This window comes from Rhipicephalus sanguineus, chromosome 6, assembly GCF_013339695.2.
Source record: "Rhipicephalus sanguineus isolate Rsan-2018 chromosome 6, BIME_Rsan_1.4, whole genome shotgun sequence".
NCBI classification, from domain to species: Eukaryota; Metazoa; Arthropoda; class Arachnida; order Ixodida; family Ixodidae; genus Rhipicephalus; species Rhipicephalus sanguineus.
This window is the reverse complement of record NC_051181.1, coordinates 72874483-72892181: the sequence shown is the minus strand read 5'-3', so window position 1 is coordinate 72892181 and position 17699 is coordinate 72874483. Positions and strand designations below refer to the sequence as shown.

Below are 17699 nucleotides of genomic sequence, written 5' to 3'. Positions count from 1 at the left end.
CATCTTTTCGCGAAGAATAGCCTAACAAAGACAGTGCTGACCACAAACATTTTTATTTACTCATACTGCTGGCCTGTCGGCCGTTACAGGGCGGGTCAAAAGCAGCACTTCTGCAGTTTGTACATTCCATGGAAAACTTGAACGAACAACTTTCAATAAACAGCAAAATTACATTTCTAGCAACGATCTTTTGATGATAATTTGAGCAATAATGAGGATAGCTTGAGAAATAATGTTTGGGAGAAAATTTGAGCAATAATGTATTGAGACACAACCCTTGTATTGGAAACATGACAGCGACTGCAGACCGTTAGGGCGTATCAATAATTATCAGGCAGCAATATTTATAGCTGTAGAATGATATGTGCTGCTCTGCTTTATGCCGGCCACACAAGCTGAATTCATATATAGCAATCATGTATATATGACTATATAAAAGTATCCATATAACGCCATATAGACCTTATCCATGTATGAGTATACAAGAAATTGGGCATATCAGGCCGCATAAGGCACATATGGCCAGCATTCATATATAGCCTGATATGCCCAGTTCCTGATATAAGCAAAATATGGGAATTTTTATATAGGTCTGTATATGGCACTTCCGTTAGGAATATCACCATCATCCTCATCATTATCATTGTTATCATCATCATCCGAGCTAATGTAAGCACCAATGGTCACACCGATGCTTGTTGGCGGAAACGTATGTGCCCGATTTGTCGAATGAGCGGTGCTGCACTTTTCGAACTTCTGGTATCCCAACTAGCTCAGGGGTTGTAAAAAATGTTGCGGATTATTAACTGAACATTTCGTTATTTCGGGAGTGCGTTTTAAAATATGTTCGCTTTCGAGATGGGACAAATGCATTGACCTCTATGGTTGTTCGCCGGGGGCGCCAGATTTCTTCGTTCTCGCGAGAATTTCATTGTTGAACGGCGTCATTATTGAGGTGTTCAACTGTATGTGGAACATATACGTAAGTGGAACATATGTTGAACAATTTTATGAACTGAGAAAAGCACTACCAGGCCCGACCCGAGCTCGCCGCCTATATCCCGGGCCCGACGCTAAGCCCGGAGCTTCAAGCCCGAGTACGGCCCGGGCCCGCCGTGAAAACCACCTTACTCGGCCTGGCCGGTGGGCCAGACCCACGTTTTCTACTAACCCCGAGCACGTGAAGTGCTCTAGGCGATGTCGCTAGCTGGACTTGGATTTATTTATGGAACCACGTGAAGCTGCCACGAGTGACAGTGGTGGGTCCGCACCTGTTTCGCGTAGGAGATGGTCTACACGCACAAACCTTATCATTTTGACGGCATCGGGTCAGGACATATGGTGTCCTCGCCCGGTACTTGTATGGTTTCAGCCTAGTTGTTTACAGCTCCACTAGTAGAATTACGGTAGATTGTGTCAGACTGCTTCGTGGCCCTGTAAAAAACAATGAAGAATTCGGCCTACATTGAAATGATACTCAGCTATCAGAAGGCAATTCATATCCGCCACCGTGCTTATACATCACAGCTGAACAACACCACTACCTCTATCTATATCAGAAAATGTACGTATCCTTTTAGAGCGAACAACGTGCCGTTCTTCACCACATGATGAAAAATGTCACGCTGTTCCATTTTACAGGTGTGCGAATGATTCCGCCATACAGTTAAGCTCGGCTCATCCGTAAAGCCTCTGCGCGTATGTCACTCCAAAGGTCCATAACGCTAGAACCAGTCGTCTTTGCTCTAATGGCGGCTTCCATACGTCGCAGCTGCTCGGGAGAGAAGTGCTGCTTCCATACTCCCATCTTACCGTTTCTCACAAAATTATAGCTTTTGTTGTCTCCTTCAAAATCTGAAGTTGTAGTGATATCAAGGTTCTTAAAGTGCTTGTCTACCTCTGGCAAAGAGTGCCCGCTGAAGTTGAAGACCATAGCCTTTCTCATGCTCTCCACACTGCTGTTTTTGATGATAACGTCCAACAGCTTGTGCCCTTCCGCTCCATTTTCCATTAGGGCTTTCAAGTAAGGCTCGCCGATGAAGCTGGCGACGCGAAGCACCACTTCCTGTATGTCTCTATGCAGCTCTTCGTAGGTGAGAAACAGAACGTTGGGCTCGTCCTTGATCGAGTAACCGGCCACCAGGTGTTCGAAGTAACAGCCGCAATGAAGGTATTCAGTCAAGAATGCCTCCAGGAGATCGTCGAATGTGCCGTCTTGAAAGCGATAGCAGCTAAGCGAAGTCACCTGAAAGTTATAAGAGTTCAAAGAAAAACGTTCTTTCAAAAACTTTCTCTCTGTTAGTGTGTTTTATGGTGCTAGTGTGACTAGGCCTGGTGGTTTCAGGCGCAGTGTCGGGTTGGATTCAATGTCAGTGTTCATATCCGCCGCTCAAGGCCATCTCATACTGTAATGACGCGGATGGTTTGTCGCCCTGGCCATTGGCCAAGAGGAAAAATATCTAAAAAGTGTTATCAGTGGAAAAGGCATTGTTGCAACATTCCCGTCCGGGGCTTATGATAGCCAAGATTAATGACAAGCAAGAAATTATTACGTTAATAATCACGGCACTACATGTTTAATCTTCTCAAGTTTCTCCAAAACGACATCTTTCTCATAGAAGGTCTAATATATTGGTATGCGAAACACTAAAAGTCGCATTAGCACTACCAAACCATCGATTAGAACTTCGATTCATTTCACTACTTTGCTCATACACAAAATGATTCACAGTCAGCATTCGTTTTTTTCACTTTGACTCCTCCTTCTTGTTCATCCAGGCGTCTACATAATGAACATAGCTTTCAATGACTATTTGGCAAAATCAACGGGTTTGAATTGTCCGTCCTGCCGCAGGCTATAAAATATTGTAATGGTATTCAGACACAAGAGCTAATATTGTTCATCCCGTAATTTTTCGACCTGAATGACGTGTACATTTTAATTGTTGATATTGAATATGAGTTTAATTTTGGCGTTTGTTTTCAAAAAGAGCCAAATGCAGAAACCACAACTGTGCTAAATTTCACGGGAGCTGAAAGCCCTCCTAAGTATCTTTAACTTCTAATACAACTGGAATCCAAAAGGGACAATTCCTCATTGTAACGTGAACTCAAAAGGGTTGTTTCTAGTTAAAAATGAGCCAAATGTTGCATCTCTTTCAAACTGCGCCACATTCATGAAACCGGCGCTTCGTCAAAAATCGTGACCAAAAGAGAGAGAGAGAAATAACTTTATTTATTCCATCTTAAGGGAAAGGGGCTGCGAGATGAAGGTGAGGGATCCTACTCGCGGTAGGCCTCCTCTACCACCTCAGCCCGCCTCAGGATATCCTCCTGAAGTGCGGGGTTGTAGCTGCGCATGGCAGCCTCCCACAGCTCCTGACTACTTAATTGTTTATGAAGACTCTAGGGAGGGGTGGGACTTTTGCATTGCCACATAATGTAGTTAAGGTCCGCTCGCCTGACAGAACAAAACTTGCAGTGCGAATTAGGGTACATCCCGGGGTAAATTTTGTGGCGTTAGGTAGGGGAAAGAAAAGTGCGGGTTTGGAGTCTACGCCATAGAACCTCGCGCCTGCGTGAGGGCGGACGCAGTAAAGGCGGGAGTGCGGCCATGTGTAGTCATACCTGACCAAAACAACCAACATGGTATCATCCAAACGGTTTCATTTGTATCCTCGCTGCTTTGCTATCGTGTATATGTTCCACAATAACTTTTTCCAGGGCGAGTTGTACACTTACTGAAAGACATGACGTTGTGGCGCAAAACTCGAATATAAAGAGTAAGAGACCCACTTTACTAATTATTTTTACCTCTTAGCATTTGCTTTCGAGTTTCGCGCTACAGTATCATGTTCTTCTTTCGCTCCAAGACGGCATATTTGAAATGAAAGATATATGAAATGAAGATATTGGACACCGATCTATTCCCTGAAGAAGAAGAAATGATTAGAATGGCACGGGATAAAAGGAGCTCAGAAGAAGAAGAGCTGGAGCACTTTTCAAGGCCTTCCGTATACATGCCAGGAACACGAAAACGCCGCCGACAATCCAGAATAGTGCGTCTTATGCCAAGAAGGACCACTTGCTCTTCAAGTCTAGTCATCATCATTACGAGCACGCGACGGAGGACGGTGCCGAAGGTAGCACAAGGATGATCTTGATTTTATCGCAAAATATTGCTATACCGTACATTCGAATCGTTTTAGTCTTCTTTTACGAGCTAATTCACGCCCAAATGAAATGCTACAATCTATAAGAGCCAAATACAAAGTTTACTCCTGAATACCGACGATAGTGGGCTAATAGATTTTAGCCGCAATATAGATTTGAGGTATTTAGGGGACAGGAACACAGTGGCAAAAAAATTTTTCGAGCAGGCCCGACCATATTGGCGGTAGCAAAAAAGCGCGTTTTTCTCAGTTTCATTTAAAGTGCATTTGGCTCTTTTAGAAAAAAGAACCCTACATATGAACATTAGTGGCCAGCCTCTGCCTACTTGTCCCCACGTGGGAGCGGCGCCCCAGCGCTTTCCCTATAAGGCTTTGTCTCTCAGAAGGTTTTTCAATAAAGTTCTTTGTATCTGGTATTGCATGTGGATACTTCATGCGAACTTGTTTCAATTTGAATTACCGGCGCATTTTACGCATTTCTCGCAATTTGAAATAACCAACATGTGGCGTTTAATGCTAATTATTTTCTAACATCAATGACAATGCTAGTGAATTCATGTATAACGACATTCTTGCTCTTTTTACATTTTGTAACACCCCTCGCGCAATACTCCACAGCGGTGTCTGTGAGTACTTGAATGAATGAATGAATGAATGAATGAATGAATGAATGAATGAATGAATGAATGAGTAGATAAATAAATTAAAAAAACAACCAGCTTGTCTAAACAGAGGGTCCACTCCTGTTGTAGTTAGGAAAATGGATAAACGATTCAAACTTAGTGCAACCACAGATGGGTAACTTCAGCTCACATGAAATACATCTACAGGTGAAATATTTCAGCACATGTTTGGGGAACGCATCAAGCTGTATTTGTATAAATGTACCTCCAACTTAACTGATTTCCTAAAGAATTGTTTTTACATATTTAGCTAACAGACTAACCTACAATGTTAACGGAGTCACTTGTTATTCTGTTTCACAAATCTTGGCATGTGAAACTTAGTGATATACTGAAATAATGTAGGAGAGAAACACACACTTTGAACGCTCATACAAAGAACAAAGAAAAAATTCACCGACGATACTCCCTAATGAGAATTCTGAGCTGAGTTTCGTGTTGGGGCAAGGGCGACTACGTTTGATGTTTTCGCTTTCCTAAAGGTATCGACTGCGCGATAAATCATATTTTTGTGAAGTAGGACAACACCCGCTACGCCATTATTAGTGTTTATGCGGATGAGTGAGGCACTCGCCGCACAGCTGTGAGGTATTATGTGCACTTTGTTGACGCTGCTTGTGGCTACTGACGATGAAGAATTATGGCTTAGAACTTTGCAGTGGCTGGGAAGCATTAAACCACACACTCGTTGCGCAGTTAGCATTGTGTGATGACTGGTTGTAATTTTACTTTCCTGCCACGCTGTATTACGTAGGTTAATGCGATTTCTTGCCCGACATGGCGCCTGTATAGGGTCTTTTTGCAAAGGCGTTTCAAGCGCCAGCTTTGCTAATCGGCAATATTCTTATGGGACATTATTCAACGGTCTTTTTGCAAATGCGTTTCAAGCGCCAGCTTTGCTAATCGGCAATATTCTTATGGGACATTCTTCAACGGTCTTTTTGCAAATGCGTTTCAAGCGCCAGCTTTGCTAATCGGCAATATTCTTATGGGACATTCTTCAACGGTCTTTTTGCAAATGCGTTTCAAGCGCCAGCTTTGCTAATCGGCAATATTCTTATGGGACATTCTTCAACGGTCTTTTTGCAAATGCGTTTCAAGCGCCAGCTTTGCTAATCGGCAATATTCTTATGGGACATTCTTCAACGGTGTTTTTGCAAATGCGTTTCAAGCGCCAGCTTTGCTAATCGGCAATATTCTTATGGGACATTCTTCAACGGTCTTTTTGCAAATGCGTTTCAAGCGCCAGCTTGCTAATCGGCAATATTCTTATGGGACATTATTCAACGGTCTTTTTGCAAATGCGTTTCAAGCGCCAGCTTTGCTAATCGGCAATATTCTTATGGGACATTATTCAACGGTCTTTTTGCAAATGCGTTTCAAGCGCCAGCTTTGCTAATCGGCAATATTCTTATGGGACATTATTCAACGGTCTTTTTGCAAATGCGTTTCAAGCGCCAGCTTTGCTAATCGGCAATATTCTTATGGGACATTCTTCAACGGTCTTTTTGCAAATGCGTTTCAAGCGCCAGCTTTGCTAATCGGCAATATTCTTATGGGACATTCTTCAACGGTCTTTTTGCAAATGCGTTTCAAGCGCCAGCTTTGCTAATCGGCAATATTCTTATGGGACATTATTCAACGGTCTTTTGCAAATGCGTTTCAAGCGCCAGCTTTGCTAATCGGCAATATTCTTATGGGACATTCTTCAACGGTCTTTTTGCAAATGCGTTTCAAGCGCCAGCTTTGCTAATCGGCAATATTCTTATGGGACATTCTTCAACGGTCTTTTTGCAAATGCGTTTCAAGCGCCAGCTTTGCTAATCGGCAATATTCTTATGGGACATTCTTCAACGGTCTTTTTGCAAATGCGTTTCAAGCGCCAGCTTTGCTAATCGGCAATATTCTTATGGGACATTATTCAACGGTCTTTTTGCAAATGCGTTTCAAGCGCCAGCTTTGCTAATCGGCAATATTCTTATGGACATTCTTCAACGGTCTTTTTGCAAATGCGTTTCAAGCGCCAGCTTTGCTAATCGGCAATATTCTTATGGGACATTCTTCAACGGTCTTTTTGCAAATGCGTTTCAAGCGCCAGCTTTGCTAATCGGCAATATTCTTATGGGACATTCTTCAACGGTCTTTTTGCAAATGCGTTTCAAGCGCCAGCTTTGCTAATCGGCAATATTCTTATGGGACATTATTCAACGGTCTTTTTGCAAATGCGTTTCAAGCGCCAGCTTTGCTAATCGGCAATATTCTTATGGGACATTATTCAACGGTCTTTTTGCAAATGCGTTTCAAGCGCCAGCTTTGCTAATCGGCAATATTCTTATGGGACATTCTTCAACGGTCTTTTTGCAAATGCGTTTCAAGCGCCAGCTTTGCTAATCGGCAATATTCTTATGGGACATTATTCAACGGTCTTTTTGCAAATGCGTTTCAAGCGCCAGCTTTGCTAATCGGCAATATTCTTATGGGACATTCTTCAACGGTCTTTTAGCAAATGCGTTTCAAGCACCAGCTTTGCTAATCGGCAATATTCTTATGGGACATTCTTCAACGGTCTTTTTGCAAATGCGTTTCAAGCGCCAGCTTTGCTAATCGGCAATATTCTTATGGGACATTATTCAACGGTCTTTTTGCAAATGCGTTTCAAGCGCCAGCTTTGCTAATCGGCAATATTCTTATGGGACATTCTTCAACGGTCTTTTTGCAAATGCGTTTCAAGCGCCAGCTTTGCTAATCGGCAATATTCTTATGGGACATTCTTCAACGGTCTTTTTGCAAATGCGTTTCAAGCGCCAGCTTTGCTAATCGGCAATATTCTTATGGGACATTCTTTAACGGTCTTTTTGCAAATGCGTTTCAAGCGCCAGCTTTGCTAATCGGCAATATTCTTATGGGACATTCTTCAACGGTCTTTTTGCAAATGCGTTTCAAGCGCCAGCTTTGCTAATCGCAATATTCTTATGGACATTATTCAACGGTCTTTTTGCAAATGCGTTTCAAGCGCCAGCTTTGCTAATCAGCAATATTCTTATGGGACATTCTTCAACGGTCTTTTTGCAAATGCGTTTCAAGCGCCAGCTTTGCTAATCGGCAATATTCTTATGGGACATTCTTCAACGGTCTTTTTGCAAATGCGTTTCAAGCGCCAGCTTTGCTAATCGGCAATATTCTTATGGGACATTATTCAACGGTCTTTTGCAAATGCGTTTTCAAGCGCCAGCTTTGCTAATCGGCAATATTCTTATGGGACATTCTTCAACGGTCTTTTTGCAAATGCGTTTCAAGCGCCAGCTTTGCTAATCGGCAATATTCTTATGGGACATTCTTCAACGGTCTTTTTGCAAATGCGTTTCAAGCGCCAGCTTTGCTAATCGGCAATATTCTTATGGGACATTCTTCAACGGTCTTTTTGCAAATGCGTTTCAAGCGCCAGCTTTGCTAATCGGCAATATTCTTATGGGACATTCTTCAACGGTCTTTTTGCAAATGCGTTTCAAGCGCCAGCTTTGCTAATCGGCAATATTCTTATGGGACATTCTTCAACGGTCTTTTTGCAAATGCGTTTCAAGCGCCAGCTTTGCTAATCGGCAATATTCTTATGGGACATTCTTCAACGGTCTTTTTGCAAATGCGTTTCAAGCGCCAGCTTTGCTAATCGGCAATATTCTTATGGGACATTATTCAACGGTCTTTTTGCAAATGCGTTTCAAGCGCCAGCTTTGCTAATCGGCAATATTCTTATGGGACATTCTTCAACGGTCTTTTTGCAAATGCGTTTCAAGCGCCAGCTTTGCTAATCGGCAATATTCTTATGGGACATTCTTCAACGGTCTTTTTGCAAATGCGTTTCAAGCGCCAGCTTTGCTAATCGGCAATATTCTTATGGGACATTATTCAACGGTCTTTTTGCAAATGCGTTTCAAGCGCCAGCTTTGCTAATCGGCAATATTCTTATGGGACATTCTTCAACGGTCTTTTTGCCAATGCGTTTCAAGCGCCAGCTTTGCTAATCGGCAATATTCTTATGGGACATTCTTCAACGGTCTTTTTGCAAATGCGTTTCAAGCGCCAGCTTTGCTAATCGGCAATATTCTTATGGGACATTATTCAACGGTCTTTTTGCAAATGCGTTTCAAGCGCCAGCTTTGCTAATCGGCAATATTCTTATGGGACATTCTTCAACGGTCTTTTTGCAAATGCGTTTCAAGCGCCAGCTTTGCTAATCGGCAATATTCTTATGGGACATTCTTCAACGGTCTTTTTGCCAATGCGTTTCAAGCGCCAGCTTTGCTAATCGGCAATATTCTTATGGGACATTCTTCAACGGTCTTTTTGCAAATGCGTTTCAAGCGCCAGCTTTGCTAATCGGCAATATTCTTATGGGACATTCTTCAACGGTCTTTTTGCAAATGCGTTTCAAGCGCCAGCTTTGCTAATCGGCAATATTCTTATGGGACATTCTTCAACGGTCTTTTTGCAAATGCGTTTCAAGCGCCAGCTTTGCTAATCGGCAATATTCTTATGGGACATTCTTCAACGGTCTTTTTGCAAATGCGTTTCAAGCGCCAGCTTTGCTAATCGGCAATATTCTTATGGGACATTATTCAACGGTCTTTTTGCAAATGCGTTTCAAGCGCCAGCTTTGCTAATCGGCAATATTCTTATGGGACATTCTTCAACGGTCTTTTTGCCAATGCGTTTCAAGCGCCAGCTTTGCTAATCGGCAATATTCTTATGGGACATTCTTCAACGGTCTTTTTGCAAATGCGTTTCAAGCGCCAGCTTTGCTAATCGGCAATATTCTTATGGGACATTATTCAACGGTCTTTTTGCAAATGCGTTTCAAGCGCCAGCTTTGCTAATCGGCAATATTCTTATGGGACATTCTTCAACGGTCTTTTTGCAAATGCGTTTCAAGCGCCAGCTTTGCTAATCGGCAATATTCTTATGGGACATTCTTCAACGGTCTTTTTGCAAATGCGTTTCAAGCGCCAGCTTTGCTAATCGGCAATATTCTTATGGGACATTATTCAACGGTCTTTTTGCAAATGCGTTTCAAGCGCCAGCTTTGCTAATCGGCAATATTCTTATGGGACATTCTTCAACGGTCTTTTTGCAAATGCGTTTCAAGCGCCAGCTTTGCTAATCGGCAATATTCTTATGGGACATTCTTCAACGGTCTTTTTGCAAATGCGTTTCAAGCGCCAGCTTTGCTAATCGGCAATATTCTTATGGGACATTCTTCAACGGTCTTTTTGCAAATGCGTTTCAAGCGCCAGCTTTGCTAATCGGCAATATTCTTATGGGACATTCTTCAACGGTCTTTTTGCAAATGCGTTTCAAGCGCCAGCTTTGCTAATCGGCAATATTCTTATGGGACATTCTTCAACGGTCTTTTTGCAAATGCGTTTGAAGCGCCAGCTTTGCTAATCGGCAATATTCTTATGGGACATTCTTCAACGGTCTTTTTGCAAATGCGTTTCAAGCGCCAGCTTTGCTAATCGGCAATATTCTTATGGGACATTCTTCAACGGTCTTTTTGCAAATGCGTTTCAAGCGCCAGCTTTGCTAATCGGCAATATTCTTATGGGACATTCTTCAACGGTCTTTTTGCAAATGCGTTTTCAAGCGCCAGCTTTGCTAATCGGCAATATTCTTATGGGACATTATTCAACGGTCTTTTTGCAAATGCGTTTCAAGCGCCAGCTTTGCTAATCGGCAATATTCTTATGGGACATTATTCAACGGTCTTTTTGCAAATGCGTTTCAAGCGCCAGCTTTGCTAATCGGCAATATTCTTATGGGACATTATTCAACGGTCTTTTTGCAAATGCGTTTCAAGCGCCAGCTTTGCTAATCGGCAATATTCTTATGGGACATTCTTCAACGCTCATACCGTAGTATATTGGTCTTTACCAAGCCATCGTCACCGCCGGCTTCACGAACTTGACCCAAATATGAGTGTTAGAATCCCACCAACCATGAAAAGGTGTATTACAAGCTTGTTTCACCGACTACGACTAGGTGTGGCATTCACTCGCCGTTACCTACACCTTATCGGCCGTGCCGACAGTCCCAATTGCGAGATGTGTGGCACTCCTGAGACTATCGAACACCTCCTGTGCGTCTGCCCACGATACTTCACGCAAAGAAATTCAATGGCAGCCGTCTTGTTGTCATCGAAGCAACAAGTTTCAGAAAAAGTTCTGTTGGGACCACCACCATGTCATCAGCGCGATATTCTGAAAGCGCTGAACATGTTTTTGCGCGATACAGAGCTCGACGAGCGACTGTAAATAGTTTTTGGACATTCAGGACTTATTTCGTCGCCACTTTTTTCCATCATCATCATCCGCATCTTCTCTCCACTCTCTATACTACCACTCTCCCCTTTCCTACTGCTGAGTAGCAGGCCAGAACATTGATTCAGGCCGACCTCTCAGCTTTTCTGCCATAATAAACCATTTCTCTCTCTCTCTTCAACGCTCATGAAAGAAAGAATTACCGGTTACTCCCTATGGTATTCGCTTACTTCTCACAGATACAGCAAATTTCCCCTATGACATGGGGTTGCTGGTACACATGCACAACATATGCAAAACGAGAATGGCGGCGCAAAATGCTGATCTGTAAGCTCGTTCCGCTAGAGAGCATTTCATCGAATATGCAATGTACTTAAGAGAAACCCATCGAGTTCAGGAAGAACCACCAATATGGATGTCTATGTTAGATGACCTGGTTCCATTTAAGCGGTTTTTAATCATCGACAGGTTGACCTTTCTAAATAACTATCATTGTTATGCGTTTTGTTTGTATTTTATATGTTGAATGTGTGTGTTTGTGACATGCAACTGAAAACTATGCTTAATAAAACAAAAAAAAAACGGCGTGGCTCTGTGGTAGAATACTCCACTGCCACGCAGGGATACCCAGGATAATATACCAGGAAAACCCAAGATAAATACCCAGGATCAAATCCCATGTGATCCTGGTTTCTTTTTCTAATTTTATTTGTTCATGTCTATCGGTTACGCCACTGACGGCCACGGCAACGCCGCTCAACGTAGGGACGGGCGCCTAAGAGCTGCACTCTAAGCTTTACCAAAGAGATACCCCCTGCCCTATATTTTGTTATTTAGGACGATAGTCTTTCTTGGAGAACTTGGAGAACTTGGAGAACCAGCGAACTTAAACGCAGAAATTTCGGTCTGTCTGTCTGTCTTTCTGTTTGTCTGTCTCTCACCCGGTTCAGCCAGCTGGCCAACGTTTAACCACTTGTTGAACGCCCAGCCATGTTGAACTGGTGGCGCCGTTCATACTTGTGAACATTGTCGATCAAAAAGCAAATGTCACGCATATCTGAGGCACAACATCAATATGTAAGTATTAGGTGGTGTCTTCCTTTACTAGAAAACACATAGATACGTAATTCTAAAGATCGTAGTGTTTCTTAGGCTGCACTGAAAATGCGGGTGCGCTGAAAATGCGACGCCATGCACAAAAAAGCCCTCTTCCGACGATATGGTGCTGCCACCGGTTTCCCGACGTATTGCCAGATGGCGTCCATATCTCACGAACCGCCTCCTCTATCGTCTTTCGACACTTCCAGCGAAGCACGCAGATACGCGGCCAATTTTTAAAACGAAGGTTTCGTAACTCGACGTTTTCGTAACTCGTCGATTTCGCGAGAATCCAGGTGAGGGCGGGCGTACAGAAATTCGGCCTTCGAAGGCGCGCCGGTCACGTGTGTAGTTGGATGCACCGTTTCGCAAATCTCATGCGCTCTCAATCGTGGGCTTGTCGGTGATCAGCCGTTTCTGCTATCGCATTCTCATCTCTTATGCAGGCAATTGTCATTTGACGTTGCCACATTTCATTGTTGCCTGGGTATAAAAGCATGAGCGTCTTTGTAGCCTGTGTTGCCTCTAGGAATTGAAGTTTTGTGCCGCTAAACACGAGGATGAATTTACAATTCCCGGCGTGGGGTCAGTAAAAAGTTAGGAGGGGGCATTGTGCAGTGCGATACAAAGAAAGAAAGAAAGAAAGAAAGAAAGAAAGAAAAAGAAAGAAAGAAAGAAAGAAAGAAAGAAAGAAAGAAAGAAGAAAGAAAGAAAGAAAGAAAGAAAGAACTTCAGGAACGCACACGCCAAGCTTCGCTTGCCCCCATTTTTCCCGATCAGGCAAGGGCTCTTTAATTTTTTTATAAACATTTGCTCTATTGATCTTTGGGCAACCAATTGTAACCGTGCAGTTAGATTCGTGCGATTCAATTGCAAGATACGTGACACGCATATCCTTATGCTTTGATTGTCTATAGGCAGTAACACTCGTGTGACGTGCTCCTCAAGGTTGAAGGTGCACTCGTTTTGCTTACAAAGTGGTAGAGCGACACGCAGACATCCCAAGGGTTTCGGGCCACATAGATGTACTTCGCCTCAGGGTTCAGTTTTTCCAAGGTCAGTGGAAGGTGTGTGCGAAGAGTCCGCAGTGGTGCGTCGGTCTTGTGTTCCTCTATGTGTGGGTGATATTCGACGATGGTGGCTCGTCTTAGGAACTCCTCGTAGTTGTTTGTCGGCTCGCCTCCACTGAGGATGAGTTGAACGATGTACTGGACCCAGTTAGTTCCGCTTCTGAAATACGACACCTGCAAAAGGTCCCCTTTCTGCGCCACGAATTTCAGACCCTTTCTCATGGATTCCGGCGGTGCAATGGGGCACCTTCTCTCGCCGTCGATGATTTGGGCATACGGCTGGAGTCGCTTCAGAGCCATCTTGACTGCAGCGTCAGCTTTTAATGCAACTTTAAAAGTGATTGCTCCTGCGAAATGAACGAGAAAGAAACAACACTGGCTTTACAAGGATGATATTATTTACAATGTACAAAATATATTTAATTGAAAAACCATTCCCGGCAAAACTGCTTTAAGGTTTACTTTGAAGAGCATGAAATTAGAGTGATTTGAAAGGAGGAAATATGCAGACAGAATGATACACCCTTGTGCCAAAAAAAATGAAAAGAAAGTACTTCGAGTTCGACGTGCCCCAAACGACCACCGGGCCCTGGTGAACGGGCTATGATTACGGCTGCCAATCAGGTAGGGGCTACAAATCTAGCGATGTTAAAGGCTAACAATTCATACATCTTGGTGTTGAACTACATAGGCGCTCATATGACACGTCTGCCACATATCCAATAATCTCGTATGAACACATACGAACCATGTGTGTTTTTGTATGATCATACGAGATAATTAGTTATGTGTCCTTTCTTAGACCATCGATACCGAAGCGTGGCTCACGCGGCTGGGTCCATTATGCACTTGCCAACGAGTACTCGAAGGCGAAAGCCAACTGGTATGGCTCTTTTACCGTGCATTTTATATCGACGTCCGACGTTCTGTAATGGGAATTCACTGATTAATTGTCACTAACCGTCACTTTCACTAATAAGTAACACTAATTATGCCAGAGTTTACTTCATTTGTTTTCATTATCATTATATAATTACCTTCACTAATTAAACTCCACTCATTCGTTTTCAATAATAAATTTAGCTAATTAAGCTACTATTCACTCCGTTTGCTTTGCTTATCATAATATTGCCACGCGCGCTTCTTTTTGTCATTTTTATATAACTAGTCCGTTTCACCCGTAGCCGCAGCCTTGCGCAAGCCGCGTCCTAAAGTCTGGGAACCTTCCCGTTCATCTTAGAATCATCTTATTCGCGATGCGCAGCGCCTATAGGGGCGCCACTGAAAGCCGCGTAGCGGCGGCCGTTGGAACCGCACGCGGGACGCGTAGCGAACGCTTCCTTTCACTGCAAGCATAACGGAAGTGCGCGCGTGCGATTTGCCGCTTGTGCGCGTCCCTGACAATTACTTTTGCGGCGATAGTGTGCGCAAAGGAGCCGCGCTTTGTAATAGTGGACATGTGTCCGATGTAACAGCTGTGTGGGACGACACTGTCACTATACGCGCCAAGTGTTTGCCACAGACAAGCGTCAACAAGCTTCCTTACGAAGTGGAGCTCATCGTAAGTACACCGCTTTCTTTACAACGTCCCGATCACTAATGCCTGCAGGCGTTGACGCATGAACCAACGTTTCTTCTCGACACAGTAGCTTCGTTTACGTGCCATGTGTTTATATGTGAAACACATGGCACGTAAACCATGTAAGCCATGTGAAATCCATGCGCCGGCGCTGTCGCGCCGGCGCATGGATTTCACGGGTGCGGCCACAAGAATGGTCAGCGTTGGTACAACTTTGAAACCAGCAGGATAAACTTGCGAAAAAAATATCTCGGCAGCTTGGGCTAGTGGCGCGGGACTGAGTCACTGCGGAGCTGGTGGTCACCTAGCTTGTCATAGCAGCTTGGCTACGTATTTGCTGGGTGTCTTCAGAGAAGAACGTCGGTGCATGTCCGTCGACCCCCTGTAATTTCGCTGAAAAAAATATATTTTGTTGTCTTCACGAATACGTCTAGCTCTTCGACAGCAATTTGTTCGGGAACAAAATTTTCGTCAGAATGAGATGCATCCAGAGACTCTACGGCGATCTGTTTGAAGCGGTTGAAACAGTTCTGGCACAAAATGTCGGTTTCTCTGATGGGTGAGGCTTCTTCTGGCGTGCGCCTTCAGGAGGAGTGGCGTCTTAGCCGCGCCAGACAGACAGATGGGGCAGAAGGGGCAGATTTTGCGCCCCCCCCCCCTCTTAGGCAAATAGGAAAGCCCCCACGCCCCGTGAGCAGGCCTATGGCCCCACTCATAACACAGCTTGTGTAAAGCGAATGAGTGTTAGTGGGATACATCAAGGGTGTTTTTTATTAGCATGAAGTCATGTTACGAGGCATTCAAAGGGAGGTTGAATCGGTTGAATGTCCTGTCAAAAGCCTTCAGTGCGAACAGGTGCCATGTTTTGCAGCCAATATGCATACAGTTGAGGCGAGCGCACAGTGCACATTCTGCACCGGTGATCGCATTCCAGTGCCATCATTAGGCAGAATGCAGCCCATTTCGTGCAGCACACGTGTGATTCCACGGCGCTTTTGTAAAGTAGCCGCCATCTGCCCCACATTCTCTGGCATAGCGCTTCGCGCCATTCGTTTTTCAAGAGAGCCTAGGCATCGCGTCTTATCAGTGATAACAACCTCATGTGCATTGTAGCGTCTACAATGCAGGCGAGGCGACCAAATGTAAACGTAGTAGCGTTCGCTGAAGACGTAGCGACATAAATGGAGAAATAAAAACACGGTAATCGTTCTAACACTGCCTAAACAAAGCGCGATTGCTTACCTTTTGCGTCGGACAGCCGCAATCCACCATCGCCGTCGCTCTCGCTCATGAAATAGCACCGGAAACGTGTAGAAGTGCGTTCCTGGCGAGTTTTTGTACGTGTTTGAGCAGCCGACAACGCAGCAGTTGTTTCTCGACATCGCTGAAGCCCGAGAGATCGTTAAATCACGTTGAAAAACACAAACATCCGTGCACTCGCGTAGACGCTCGCTGAAACACTGTTCGCCGGGTCCCGCGAGCGCTTCCGAGCCATGGCGGCAGACGGCGTGGTCGGCGCTTTGCGCATCGCCTATAGGCTTGAGCGCGCACACGCGAACAGTTGAGATTATTCTCGAACTGACGCGACCACCAGCGATAGCATTTACAAAATGCCCGCGCGCCTTGCCGCGATTCAGTATATCGACGGCCGACGCTCTGTACGCCGCTATCAGTGTATAGTGTGTATTGCTGTAGTTTTCCTCTCTGTTTCCCGTCCACAAGTTCGGCCAAACAAAAAGTTTCATCTTGGACACGCCGACTGCTGCCTTTGTCGACGTCACGACCACGTGACAATATATTTCTACACTCAAGCTATTACTCACTTTCGTGTGCGTTTCGCTCCCCTAGACGTCAGTAAGCCGATTGAAGCAAGCGCCGCTTTGTTAACACGATACCAATTATGTGGGCGCGATCCACGTGATTTTTGCCTTTGGCATCGGCGTTGACGTCGCCGCCATTTTCCGCATAAAGTCCGAAATCGATATCATCGCCCTTCGCCTCATATGGTCTATGTGCGAGTGAAAACACGCGAACGGTGCCTACGAACGCGGCTCGAGCAGAGAAAAGACGAGCCGGCTGTCTTCGTCGCGCGAAAGGCGCATCGAGATTGGTGCCCCAAAAGGGCTTCGCGCGTCAGACAGGAAATGCGTACATTGACCGACCGGGTGTGGTCGGCCGCGGTTGACCGCGCCGTGTTGTTGGATCAGCAGACGGCTCGTACTTCTGTACGTGTGGTGTTCTCACCGCAATTGTGGCGTTGAATCTATGCATACCGCGAAGGGCGCTTCGCTCGCTGCAACGGTAGCGTTTCCTTACGCCAACATTTTGTTTGATTTGCCAAAGGAGAGAACTGCTGGCCTTAATACGTATAATATTCGACTTTGTTCAAATATTATACGTAGTAGGCCAGCAGTTCGACACTTGTAGCAAAGTCGAATAGCTTCGCCTTTGCTACAAGTGTCGATCCACAGAAGCTACTCATGAGGTCTGCTGGGAAATGTCTTTATTTTGTTCTTGATCAGCTCGGTTTCGCACATTCTCAAAGGCGAAGCGACAGTCACGCGCGCATGGTATTGCCGGCCGCATTCAGAATGCCCCTTGTCACATCCAGGTACGATGCCCCAACCAACGCTCCACGCTCGTGACTTCGCGTTGGAGATACAAATAAATGTAACGACGACGGCATGCTAGGCGGCCACCGTCGCGTTTCACTGCTTGAATATGAGAAGTAAAGTAGCAATTTAGACATGCCAATATTCTTGCAATTTAAAACCCTTGAATGG

The 17699-nt window shown here is 44.6% G+C and overlaps 1 protein-coding gene across 1 annotated transcript; it reads right to left on the bottom strand.

Annotated features, from left to right (window-relative positions):
• Positions 1-1581: 1581 nt before the first annotated feature.
• Positions 1582-13637, bottom strand: LOC119397339 (3-beta-hydroxysteroid sulfotransferase). The gene is made up of 2 exons (XM_037664771.2): positions 13242-13637; positions 1582-2245 (listed from the first exon to the last, which is right to left on the bottom strand). Exons 1-2 carry the CDS (start codon positions 13635-13637, stop codon positions 1667-1669), a joined length of 975 nt encoding a protein of 324 aa, XP_037520699.1. The 3' UTR covers positions 1582-1666.
• Between the last annotated feature and the right edge of the window lie 4062 nt (positions 13638-17699).